This window comes from Mustela lutreola, chromosome 12 (genome assembly GCF_030435805.1).
Source record: "Mustela lutreola isolate mMusLut2 chromosome 12, mMusLut2.pri, whole genome shotgun sequence".
NCBI lineage: Eukaryota > Metazoa > Chordata > Mammalia > Carnivora > Mustelidae > Mustela > Mustela lutreola.
The window spans coordinates 5,870,221-5,883,265 of record NC_081301.1 but is presented as its reverse complement, the minus strand read 5'-3'; the positions used below and the strand labels follow the sequence as shown (position 1 = coordinate 5,883,265).

Sequence of the window (13,045 nt, the reverse complement as noted above, 5' to 3'; positions counted from 1 at the left end):
AGTCCAGGACAGAGGGCTAGCTTGGAGGTCCACACACCTGCGAGCCACTGTCACGTGGATCACACTTAAAGCCAGATGAGAGCACCCAGGGAACACAGACCGAGAGGGGGAGGTGACAGGGACTGGGAACTAGGGCATACTGGGTGAAGAGGCAGGAGGCAAAGAGGACCCCGTGAGACGCTAAGAAGGAGTTCCCAGTGAGGGAGGAAGGAAGCCGGAAGACTGGACTGAGGCCAAGCCAGGAGGAGGAAGCATCCGCCCCGTCAAAGCCGCCGATAGGTCAAGGACGCCAGACTGCGGACAGGCGATTGGGTTGAACAATACGGAAGTCACAGGGGCCCTGAAAGGGCAGTGCTGGCTGAGAGGTGTGCAGTGAGTTTAAGGTAGCGAGAGGGGAGGGATTGGAGACAGCAAGTAAGAACCCTTTGAAGACGTATGACTGCAAAGGGGAACAAAGAAACGGTGGCACCGGGTAGGAAGAATGACCTCAGGAAAGTTTGTTTTTGGATGATGGCGTGCTCGTGTGTCGACGGGGATAATAACTCGGGAGAGAAGATCTGAGGACGTGGGAGAGAGAAGCACTGGGGCTCGGTTCCAGAGCCGGAGGGAGGGGGGACACCGAGTGCACAAGAGGGGAGGCCTGGATGTAGATAGAAGCATCTCGGGGCAGGGGGCACAGATGCTGAGAGTCTCAGGACATTTTCTTCTGACTGCTTCCGTGCTCTCGGTGACGTAGCAAACAAGTGGCGAGGATGGGAAAGGAGATGCTGGGTTTGCAGAAAGGGGGAATGGAGTCTCTTCGGTGAGTGGGCAAGCAAATCAGCCAAGGACAGGAAGGATGCTTATGTATTGGCATTGAGGACCTGGCTAAGGGCTCAGTATCGAGGGGGAGGAGACCAGTCTGAAGGGTTAGTTCAATTACTCCTGATCCGGTACATCAACTTCTGCCAACAAGAACAAATTCAGACACGGCCTAGGGATGGAATGAAACAATGTTAATACATACATCTCAGGGGGCGCCTGGCTGGCTCAGTCAGAGGAACATGCGACTCTTGGTCTAGGGATTGTGCATTTGAGCCCCATGTTGGGCACAGAGCCTACTAGATACATATTTAAATCTCAGGAAAAGCACTTCTCAAGAGGCTGCCGTGAGAACCCTGACATCTACTTCAACTTGTGATCCACAAGAGGGTACACAGTCAAGGAGAGCCACCGCACTTGACCCTAAACCCACACTGGAATTTGCATTCTTTTCCAACAGCCCCCCCCTCCTTTTGCTACCTGCGTCCTCCGCCCCTCACCTAGGGCGGTAAGAAAGGGCCAGAAGCCAGGTGCAGTTCAGAGGGGGAGCCAAGAAAGCCCTTTCCCTTTGTGACACGGAAAGGAGCAGACACTTGCTAAAAGCTGAATTAACAGCATCTACTCCCAAACCTCCTGAACAAAACAGGATCATGACAAAGGTGCCGGGAAGACAAGTGTAAGCTAACAGAAGAAGAAAGGGAACAAACACGTAAATCCATGCAGTGAGACCGTATTCTGGCTAAGGACGTTATGTAACCCATTTTCCCACAAAGGGCATTACGATGAACAGTGTGATATTTGGCTAATGAGGATGAAGCAGCCCCTTCCCTGTTGCTACATTCAGGATGGGAGGCGGATGCACACACGCAGTGCCAGAGATCGACCTGGGTTCAGCAAGTCATAAGCCTGTTTCATTGAGCAATGGGTTTTTGTTTGATTTACTCAATGGAAAGAGCACGTGTCATTCACAAAAACATCCACATGTACCCTCAGGGCCTTATTTATAAACAACACCAGCTCTAGGAGAATCCACCTTCTCTAAGGGCCCCTGACATATCCCTTCTGCAGACACTCTTTGGGTTCAAACGAAATGTTTCTAGACCAAAAGTCATCTGGATCTTTAACAGATCTTCAAACAATCGGCACCAACCCATTCCACCAAACAAGAAATCATTAAAGATTGTGACCACTACATCCAGTTCCAGCTTCATTCTACCAACAACTTTTACACATTTTAGCTAAAAGCACAGATTCCTCGGATAATTTCACCATTAAATATGTAAGCGGTCCAAGCACTTTTAAAATGCTGCCCACGGGACTCGTACAGGCTTCTAGATGGAGCGTGGATCGGGAGAAGCAGTTTGGAAAACTATCTACTTAGAGCTAAACACCTGTGACCCCACAATTCCAGTCTTGGGTGTATATAGAGTTTGTATCCCCAAAAAGGGGCCAAGCAATAGCCTGGTGGCCGAGAAGTGGGTGAACTGTGGTATACTCACACACCCAAGACCAACCACCAGTGAATGGAACAAGCTCCCCCACAGACAGCCACACAAATGACTGTCCCAAACCTAAAGTAGAACAAAAGAAGCCAAACGCAAACAGTGCTTAATAAGTGAGTACTTTCACATGAGGTTCAAAAGCAAGCAAAACCGTCTGTGTCACTGGAAGTCAGAAGTGTGAACAGCCATGGGAGGAAGGTGTTGCATTGGAAGGGGCCAGGGGACCTCTGGGCCTGGATTTGCCTATTTCTCCACCTGGGAGCTGATGACACGGGGGTGTTCACTCTGGGAAGATTTCTGGGGCTATACACTTATGACATGCACTTCTACCTCTCTATATATTACACTTCAATTAGGAGTTTTCTTGAAAAAAAAAAAAAAAAAAAGTAGCTCCAAAATTCAAAAACTATCCTTTAAAAAAAAAAAAAAAAAGAAAGAAAAGAAAAAGAAAAACAGAGCCTAATGGCAATAACTTAGTTTTTATTTTTATTGTTCTATGAAAATAAATTTTCTCTATCAAAAGCAAGGTTTTTTTTGTTTTGTTTTAAGATTTTATTTATTTATTTGACAGAGAGAGACACAGCGAGAGAGGGAACACAGCAGAGGGAGTGGGAGAGGGAGAAGCAGGCTTCCCGTGGAGCAGGGAGCCCGATGCGGGGCTTGAACCCAGGACTCTAGGATCATGACCTGAGCTGAAGGCAGATGCTTAACGACTGAGTCACCCAGGCGCCCCAAAAGCAATGGTTTCTAACTGAAATATTACCTTACATAAAAGGGGGAAAATATTTAAGTACTATACATTCACAGGATAAATGAGTATATAAATTATCACTACATCCATTTTGCAATTAACAAATAACCTTTTTCAATATCGACTTACCTGAGCTGCTTTGCATAGCTGAGTTCAATCTCTGTCCTTTCCTTTACAAATTTGATGTATTTCTCAAGAATGTCAATTCCCCACTGTGTGTGTTTTTCTAAGTTGTCAAATTGGTCCTGTTTTAAAAAAACAAAGAGAGAGAGAGCTTTAGAATCCTTCTCTGCGATTAATATAACTTCAGGGAACAATTCTCTCAACAATATGTGGCGGTACAGAAAGCAGTTCTAGTATTTTCCATGATTGTACTGGGTGCTTTTCTTGTGGAGCCGTTTTAAATCAACATTACCAAATTTGGTTTGAAAACTGCCCGGGGTACTGAACTCTGACCCATTCGTTCATGTTAGAAACACAGTTTGGGGATATAGTTAACATTCTGGTACAAAGGAAAATATCTTTTCCAGATTCCAAAAACCGAGAGCTGAAACACACATCAGCTCAGTCGAGCTCGCCAGCACCTCACCTGTTGCCTCTGAGTTAATTCAAACCAGCTCGCTGAAATTTGGGGCAAGCAAATGGGAACAGAAAGAGTGACAAAATACTGCCTTCTTCAAACAGATAAATGAAATGACTCATGCGGACTTTATTCAAACATTCGAACATTTATGAAACCCACACCGTGTGGGCTAGGAAAGGAGCCGGGGAACTGAAATGCACAGAAATAGAGCCCCATCTCGCCTGGAGGTTCCTAGCCTGGAAGAATGAGAGGAGGTGGGTATTTCAGCAACAGCTACTGCAAAGGCGAGGACACATCCAGGAATCTGGGGATTGGGGGGGCGGTGGCACTTGTCCCTCTGGAGGGAAAGTGGGGGGCCGGGGGGAGGGCTCAAGGGAAGAAGGGTGGTGGGTAAGAAACTGGAAAAAGTCCCAGCCCATCACCCCAGGCCTCAAACAGAGAGAGTGAAGGAGCTTAGCCTCTTCAGTGCACACAAGTGAGCCGTTGAACTTGGAAGGAGAGGCACGCCCACAGACATGCTGAGAATGGCCAGGAGGTGGAAGCCGGGAGAGTGTTCCCTAGTCCAGAGGAGAGAAAACGGGAGCAGAGGGTCCACAGACCCGTAACAACTAGAATCTGCTAGCTTCAGCCGCCGACTGCAAGAGGAGGCTGGAAAGGAATAGGAGGGCGGGGCGAGATTCTGGGGGCCTCCCTGCCTCTGGCTCCCGGGACGAGAGAATCGAGGGGCTGGGGTGACGTAACACAATGCCCAAGGGAGTGACATGTCCAGAGGGGAGCTGCAAACACAGATCCATTCGGAGCTCAAGGAGGCAGGGCTGTGACCTGGTGGGTCTGAAGGGATTCACGGAGAAGGTCAGCAACACGGGCTGCCGCGATGCCCTGATAGCGGAGAGGGGCCTGGCCTCTGGGAGGGCCCAGAAAGGCCTGGGAAAGCGACAGGAGTGTCAGAGCGACATTGTAGGGAAGGGAAAGATGGACTGTGTCCGCTGTCTCCTGGGAGACGGCAGGAAAAGAGAAATATGCGCGTTCTGGCCCCAGCCTGGAACTCCACCACCTGGGGCCGCAGAATGTAGCCAAAATGTAGCCATTTGCCTAGAGATGCCGAATCAGTCACGGCCTAATTTCACAATTCAGTCATGAGGATCACAGGAAATGGAGAAGAGTCAAATCGAGTATAAAAAATACAAAGCCACAGTTTAATCCTATCGCAGGTGTGTGAGATCCTAAGGACACAGTCGGTGCCAAACTTCAGCTTGGTTTTAAAACTTAGCATCTGCCACTTGATGGACACCGGTCCTCGTGCTCTCATTCTGCGTTCCATTCCAAGTTGTTCCCTAGAGGTCCACCTTGGGTGGGAGTGGGGGCCCTGCAGAGCCAAAAATATTTTTCTTTTTCTTTTTCTTTTTTTTAAGATTTTATTTATTTATTTGACAGAGATTACAAGTAGGCAGAGAGGCAGGCAGAGAGAGAGAGGAGGAAGGAGGCTCCCCGCAGAGCAGAGAGTCCCAGGACCGATGGATCCCAGGGGCTCGATCCCAGGACCCTGGGATCATGACCTGAACCAGAGGCAGAGGCTTTAACCCACTGAGCCACCTAGATGCCCCCCAAAACATTTTTTCTCCAAGAAATTCTCTTCTTGAAGAAAACTCATCTCCTCTTACTTCCACCCAGGCCCACAGAACAGGTTGAGAAACTAAGGTTTTAACTTACTGTAATGGTTTTCTCATGAAAAAGAATCACTGCAAAACGTCTTCAAATCTAATAATTGTTTACATTATCATAAAAACCAAGGTACAACTTTGTAAGGTTTTCATTGATTCTTGGCCTCCAATAATATATTCCACGGACATCTAGTTTCTACTTCAAGGAATACTAGTCAGGAAGGTGATTTATTTATATCCTCCATATAGACAAGGGTGGTCAAGCAAATTGATAGGGTAAACAAGACGGTAGGTCACTTCAAACTACTCGAGAGAACAAATATACAAACAATTCAAGTCATGATTACAAATCATTCCTAGCTCTTCAGAGCAAGGCTTGTTTAAAGCTCTGGGCTGGTTGGTAACCCTCTGCTAACCTAGTTTCATAGCTAGTTTCCTATTTATTTTTAAAACGCCTTGGGGCGCCTGGGTGGCTCAGTGGGTTATGCCTCTGCCTTCAGCTCGGGTCATGATCTCAGGGTTCTGGGATCGAGTCCTTATTGGGCTCTCTGCTTGGCAGGGAGCCTGCTTCCTCCTCTCTCTCTCTCTCTCTGCTTGCCTCTCTGCCTACTTGTGATCTCTGTCAAATAAATAAATAAAATATTAAAAAAAAAAAAAAGTGCCTTTCTAGACCCCTCCCTCCATTTGAGTCCTGGTTCATCTCCCATTCCCAAAGGCTTACTATATTCAGGAGTTAAAGGGGTTTCCTTGAAAACTTGCTAACAGGGGCACCTGGGTGGCTCAGTAGGTTAAAGCCTGTGCCTTCGGCTCAGGTCATGATTTCAGGGTCCTGGGATCGAGCCTCACAACGGACTCTCTGCGCAGCAGGGAGCCTGCTTCTCTCTCTCTCTCTGCCTGTCTCTCTGCCTACTTGTGATCTCTGTCAAATAAATAAATAAAATCTTTTAAAAAAAAGAAAACTTGCTAACAGCATCTGCTTTTAAATTGTCCTGATGATAATCTCACTACATATTTTTCCCTGTGAGTATGTGGTTCTTTTTTTTTTTTTAACGCTCTGGTGTATAGAATACAGAGCAAAAGCTTTTGATACCGAAATTCTTTTTTTTTTTTAATCTACATTTGAATTGAGTCTACCTTAAAAATTACTGGCCCCAATCCAACAATATGTTTTCAATAAAGTTATCTGTATTCAGGAACATTCTGCAAGCTATAATAAGGTCAAAATAAGATAGAAGATCTTGATGCTAAAAACCTTACTCAGTAGCAACAAATAAACTAGTACTTGTTTGTCAATCTAGGATCGTTCTTTTTATGCTATATTAGAACATCTCTTGGGGGGCCTGGCTGGTTTAGCAGGTGGAATATGCGGTTCTTGATCTTGGGGTCATGAGTTTGAGCCTCACGCTGTGTGTAGAGCTTACTTAAAAAAAAAAAAATGAAATAACATGTTGTCACAAATAAAATTTTTTAAAATACTATAACCTCCCTAATGATGCCACACTCTACCCCTCCCATCACATGGATTGCCACGGCATGGAGTTTTCTGACAGCAGCTAAAAGCAAATTCAAAACAGATGAAAAACTAATCAACCCACTTACATTCTTGACCAAAATGTGGAAAACTTAATGGAAAAACATTCCAAATCTTAAAAAGACTCCTTTGTGAGCAAATATTATAAAGGGCCCTTTAAAAAAGAGCCTTCGGGGGTGCCCGGGTGGCTCAGTGGGTTAAAGCCTCTGCCTTGGCTCAGGTCATGATCCCAGGGGTCCTGGGATCGAGCCCCGCATCTCTTTGCTCAGCAGGGAGCCTGCTTCCCCTCTCTCTCTGTCTCTGCCTGCCTCTCTGCCTACTTGTGATCTCTGTCAAATAAATAAATAAAATATTAAAAAAAAAAAAACAGTCGGCACTTTGGAGATGGGGCCATTAGCAAAAATGGACCCTTTCCTTTGTGATGTTACAGGACAGCAGTTCTGCTCTCTTAAAAATCATTAAGAGGCCCTCTCAGACCTCTTAAAAATCATTAAGAACCTTTGAAAACTTTTATTTATGTGGGTTATGACCATCAATATTTACTGTATCAGAAATTAAAAACAAGTTTTAAACATGCTTATTAATTTATTTAAAAAGACGACACTAGGGCGCCTGGGTGGCTCAGTGGGTTAAGCCGCTGCCTTTGGCTCAGGTCATGATCTCGGGGTCCTGGGATCGAGTCCCGCATCGGGCTCTCTGCTCAGCAGGAAGCCTGCTTCCTCCTCTCTCTCTCTGCCTGCCTCTCTACCTACTTGTAATCTCTCTCTGTCAAATAAATAAATAAATCTTTAAAAAAAAAAAAAAAAGACGACACTAAATCCATCCCATGTCAAAAGAAGCAGCTCTTTTTAAAAAGAAATTTCCTTTCCAAAACAACAACAAAACGTGAGAAAACTGGCACTGTTTTACTTTTCTGCGAATCTCTTTAATGTTTGGTTTCATAGAAGACAGCTGGATGCTCAGATCCTTCTGAATTCAATCTGGTCGACTCCTTACTTTGGCTGAAACATGCAAAAAAATAAGACTTCATGCACATATGTAGTAAGAAAGTGGAGGAGAAGTTCAAGAGCCTTTTTAGGTCATGCTGGCTACCTCCTGATAGCGCCCCAAGACTCAACTAATAGTAGTTTCTTAAAGGCTAGTTGCAATATGAAATCTGAAACCCAAAGAATTTTTCGCATCAGGTTACAATAAAATGCACTCATTGATCTCGTGCTCTGAATGGATCTTTTGCCTGCATGTGACTGTGTAACATTATTTAGAAAATACCATTTACAAAGTATCATGTCACTGATAACTTGCAGATCTTCCAAATGTTGCCACATTTCATTAAAAAATATATTCAAATCATATTTGTTTATATTGCTACCTATCTCATCTTTTCCAATGTCTTTATTTTTAAATTTTTATTTGTTTTTAAAAATTTGTTAGAGAGTGGGGTGCCTGATTGGCTCAGTGGGTTAAAGCCTCTGCCTTCGGCTCAGGTCATGATCCCAGGGTCCTGGGATCGAGCCCCACATTGGGCTCTCTGCTTGGCAGGGAGCCTGCTTCCCCCTCTCTCTCTGCCTGCCTCTCTGTCTGCTTGTGATCTCTCTGTCAAATAAATAAATAAAATCTTTAAAAAAAAATTTGTTAGAGAGCACAAGTGGGGAGGAGGGGCAGAGGGAAAGGAAGGAGCAGGCTCCCTTGCTCCCTGTTGAGCAAGGAGCTTGATGCGGGGCTCCATCCCAGGACTCTAGGATCATGACCTGAGCCAAAGGCAGTTGCTTAACTGACTGAGCCACCCAGGCACCCTATTTATTATATTTTGGGTTTTTTTTTAAAAGTAAGCTCTATTCCCAAAATGGGGCTTGAACTCACGACCCGAGGTCAAGAATCTGAGGCGGCTTTAAATACTGGGGAGCTGTCAAGGTCACAGTGGCAAATACGAATTTCCCAAAATACCAATTTTCACTTAAAAGGTAGAATTCCATCATTGGCAACAAACAGTTGTTTCCTTAAAAGGACAGGCTTGGGGTGCCTGGGTGGCTCAGACGGGTGGGTCATGATCTCCAGGCAGGTCCCCGGATGGAGCCCCATGTCAGGCTCCCATCTCAGCAGGGAGTCAGCTTCTCCTCTCCCTCTGCCTCTCCCCCTGTTTGTGCTCTGTCTCTCTCTTTCTCTCAAATGAATAAATAAAATCTTTAAAAAAATAAACAAATAAAGGGACAGGCTCAATTATTCCTTTTTGAGAAAATACCTGCCAAATGCCCGAGTTCATCTGCCAACTTTTTTTTTTTTTAAAGATTTTATTTATTTATTTGACAGAGAGAAACAGTGAGAGAAGGAACACGAGCAGGAGAAGTGGGAGAGGGAGAAGCAGGGTCCCTGCCCAGCAGGGAGCCCAATGTGGGACTCGATCCCAGGACCCTGGGATCATGACCTGATCCGACGGCAGACGCTTAATGATGGAGCCACCCAGCCGCCCTGCCAACTGTCCTCTTAAGTAAAAATGGTGTCCATGAAAAAACAAGTTAGTCCAGCTCACAACGCAATCACTGAAGTATCCTGGTCGACACTAAGTGCTTTAGGCATATTTCCCATCCTGTCATACTATTCAAAAAGTGTATACTCAACAGTTGAGATTTAATAAAATTACTCCTCTTACTGTTTCCTTGTGGGCATTTTTATTTCTAATTTTTTAAAAAAGATTTAACTTACTTATTTGACAGAGAGAGGGAGAGAGCACAAGGCAGAGGCAGAAGCAGGCTCCCCGCTGAGCAAGGAGCCCGACCCAGGGCTCCATCCCCAAGATCCTGGGATCATGACCTGAGCGGAAGGCAGACACTTAACCGACTGAACCACCCAGGCACCACCACTGAGGATATTTCTGAATAAAAGGGATTTTTTTTTTTTAAACCGCTAACAGTTAAGAAACAAGACCTGCTGAGTTGACCCATTGCCCTGATTTGCGTCAAGGGGCCTGCAGCCTTCCCGTCACCACCTTTATGCTACGAGCCTCAACATCCACACCGTGAGAAAGATAGTGTTTTTGTGTGATTATGAAAATAGTTTTGACTCTGCGGACTGCGTAAGAGGCGGCCCAGGGGCTGCACTGCAAGAACTCGTCCCCCATGACATGCGCTCTACAATTTCTCTTTGAAAGCTTCATGTTTCCAAAGATTAAGAAAGGCAGATCATATATGACCTAATGGAAAATGATGTTTAATGTACTATTAAGTGCCTACTATATATACGCTCAGGAATTAACTCGCAATTGCCAAGAGAACGGCAATGGATGTTTCCAAGGAGTTGGGTGGAAGGCGACACCCCCTCTTGACCGCCTACTGCTCCTCGAGTTCCAACCAAAGGTTCACGGCAGGAGCTGTCGGCCACAGGACGCGGAGTAGGCCGCAGGGACAAACGAGGGGAGCACGAGTGCGTTAATCAAACGCAGTTACTGCATTTTCCAATCGATCATTTTCAGGTCTGGCTGTCTGCACGCGGAAGACCGAAGCGAGAGAAGTATGAACCAGGGCAGCTGTCTGGGTTGTTGTATCTTCATCAGAGTTCCTAAAGCATCACCAAGTTCAATACAAATGTTGCCTTCCTGTACCTACAAGAGCGACTCATCGGTCGGTGTTGAGACTGGTCTCTCTACGTCCCTGGAGAATGAAGACTCTTGGCTATGCCTAAGAAGTCGTCTGCTGAAATCTGATTTTTCTTTGAAAGACTGCAAAAGAAATGACCCAGGAAGTACTTTCAGAAAAGCTAGTTACTAGGGGCACCTGGGTGGCTCAGTGGGTTAAGCCTCTGTCTTTGGCTCGGGTCACGATTTCGGGGTCCTGGGATCGAGCCCTGCATCGGGCTCTCTGCTCAGCAGGGAGACTGGTTCCCCCCTCTCTGCCTGCCTCTCTGCTTACTTGTGATTTCTGTCAAATAAATAAATAAAATCTTTAAAAAAGAATAATAATAAATTAAATAAAATGAGGAGACCCAAGTCTGCCTCAAGGAAATTTTTCTCCACAGTATAGGTCAAGTTTTTAATATTATACTTCCTGTCACTAGAAAGTGTACTAAACTTACACAAATTCAGAGTCCCCTGAACAAGCCAATCCGGTAAGATACTAAGTTGCTGAGGTTATATCAGTGTCAGTGGCTCAGACTCAAGAGGAGGGTATCCTGAGGCCAGCTCTCCACGAATCTCTCCCCAAGTGACTCACTCAGTGAAGAGAATTCGCTCTTCCATATCACTGGGTATGTTTCTGTCCATGCGGTATAGACCACTGTTTTAGGATACTCTAATTCGGGATAAATCCACTTTCCAAAGGACTAGGGCACTTGGAGGAACAGACTTTAAATGGCTCTATCTGGGGGCACCTTGGTGGCTCAGTGGGTTAAAGCCTCTGCCTTTGGCTCGGGTCATGATTTCGGGGTCCTGGGATCGAGCCCCGCATTGGGCTCTCTGCTCAGCAGAGAGCCTGCTTCCCTTCCTCTCTTCTGTCTGCCTCTCTGCCTACTTGTGATCTCTGTCAAATAAATAAATAAAATCTTAAAAAAAAAATAAAATAAAATAAATGGCTCTATCTGAACAGAATCCCTTGGGATGGTATTACTGGCATTAGCTTCCTCGCATCTTTAAGAGAAAAGTGTCAGCACGTCTAGATCTACCCAGAGTAAATGTAACAAAACCTCCATTTAAAATGTTTTTAAAAATCAATTAGGTTCTGAATATTAAAGTAGCTGTATATATAGGAACAAAAAAAGTTTGACAAAACTTTACAAACAAAAATGTGTCATCACATGGGGCGCCTGGGTGGCTCAGTGGGTTGGGCCGCTGCCTTCGGCTCGGGTCATGATCTCAGGGTCCTGGGATCGAGTCCCACATCGGGCTCTCTGCGCAGCAGGAAGCCTGCTTCCCTCTCTCTCTGCCTGCCTCTCTGTCTACTGTGATCTCTCCCTGTCAAATAAATAAATAAAATCTTTAAAAAAAAAAAAAATGTGTCATCACAAATGCCACCTGAAATTCTAGATCTCAAATTTGAAACAGACTTCAATTAATCTCCATGGACAAGGAGAAAGAATTTTTCTCACATACAATGTCAAAAGCAGAAATATTTTTGGGGTGTCTGGGCAGCTCAGTTAGTTGACAGCTGACTCTTGGTTTTGGCTCAGGTCATGAAACCAGGGTCCTGGGATCAAGCCCCATGTCTGCTTGAGTCTGCTTTCTCCTTCTACCCCTCCTCCTACTGCACCACTTGGCACGCGCATTCTCTCTCTCAAATAAATAAGTCTTTTTTAAAAAGATAGAAATACCAAAATATATACTTTCACCATGACAGCATCAAAATTGACGTGATGAAGAACTACTACCCAAAGGAAAGTCACTGTTTACTCAGGAGGAAAAAAAAAACAAAAACAAATAAAAGGTCAAGGACAGCAGTAGACGGTTTATTTCGAGGAGCACAGACACCTGCTTAGACAATACCAAGTAGACACAGATTCTGTAAAATCACACATTCATCTGCTATTTCTGAAACAGGTTCTCTGAATTAGGAGGGGTTCTCCCCCCAAACTGGGTTGAAAAGCAGGAGTCTATGACATAATTAACAAAAGAGGAGCTCCAACATCACAGTGTCAAGTTGGACAGTCAAGTTAATACAAAAGATTTTCATGAGGAAGGAAAAGTGCCCACAATGGACGGTTTTACTGAACTTTGAATCTCTAAAATGCAAGTCCAAAAACTGCCACAAAACCAGGTTTACCGATGGAGGCATATCTGCCTTAATCACCAGCCATAATCTATCTAACTCTGTTTCTGTTGCGAAAATGAAATTACTAAGGAACTATTCTGTTCATGGCTCCTTCCAGCGACGGCATTCTGAACCCAAGAAGTAAGAATGTAAACAAAGGATGAAAACATATGCATGACTTAAAAACAAAACAAAACAAAAAAAACTTCAGGGGTGCCTGGGTGGCTCAATCAGTTGAGCGTCTGACTCTTGATTTCAGCTCAGGTCATGATCTTGGGGTCCTGAGACTGAGCCTCAAATCAGGCTCCATGCTCAGTACAGAGTCTGCTTGTCTCTCTCTGTCCTCATGCTCGCGCTCGCTCTCTCTCTCAAATAAATAAAATCTTAAAAAAACAAACCCAAACTTTAGCAGAAGCCGACGGGGCAACAGCACGTAGATGAAGTCAGTGGTAGAAACAATGTGGAAAAGCACACAGAATCTGAA

General features: G+C 45.0%; 1 protein-coding gene across 16 annotated transcripts in view; it reads right to left on the bottom strand.

The window, feature by feature from the left end:
• FNBP1 (formin binding protein 1) overlaps positions 1-13,045 on the bottom strand; it is a 143,702-nt gene that overhangs the window by 86,333 nt on the left and 44,324 nt on the right. For all 16 annotated transcript variants that reach the window (XM_059141397.1, XM_059141389.1, XM_059141388.1 and 13 more), the window contains exon 2: positions 3,184-3,299. In XM_059141397.1, coding sequence (XP_058997380.1) covers positions 3,184-3,299 — 116 coding nt within the window. The remainder of the gene's footprint in view (positions 1-3,183; positions 3,300-13,045) is intronic.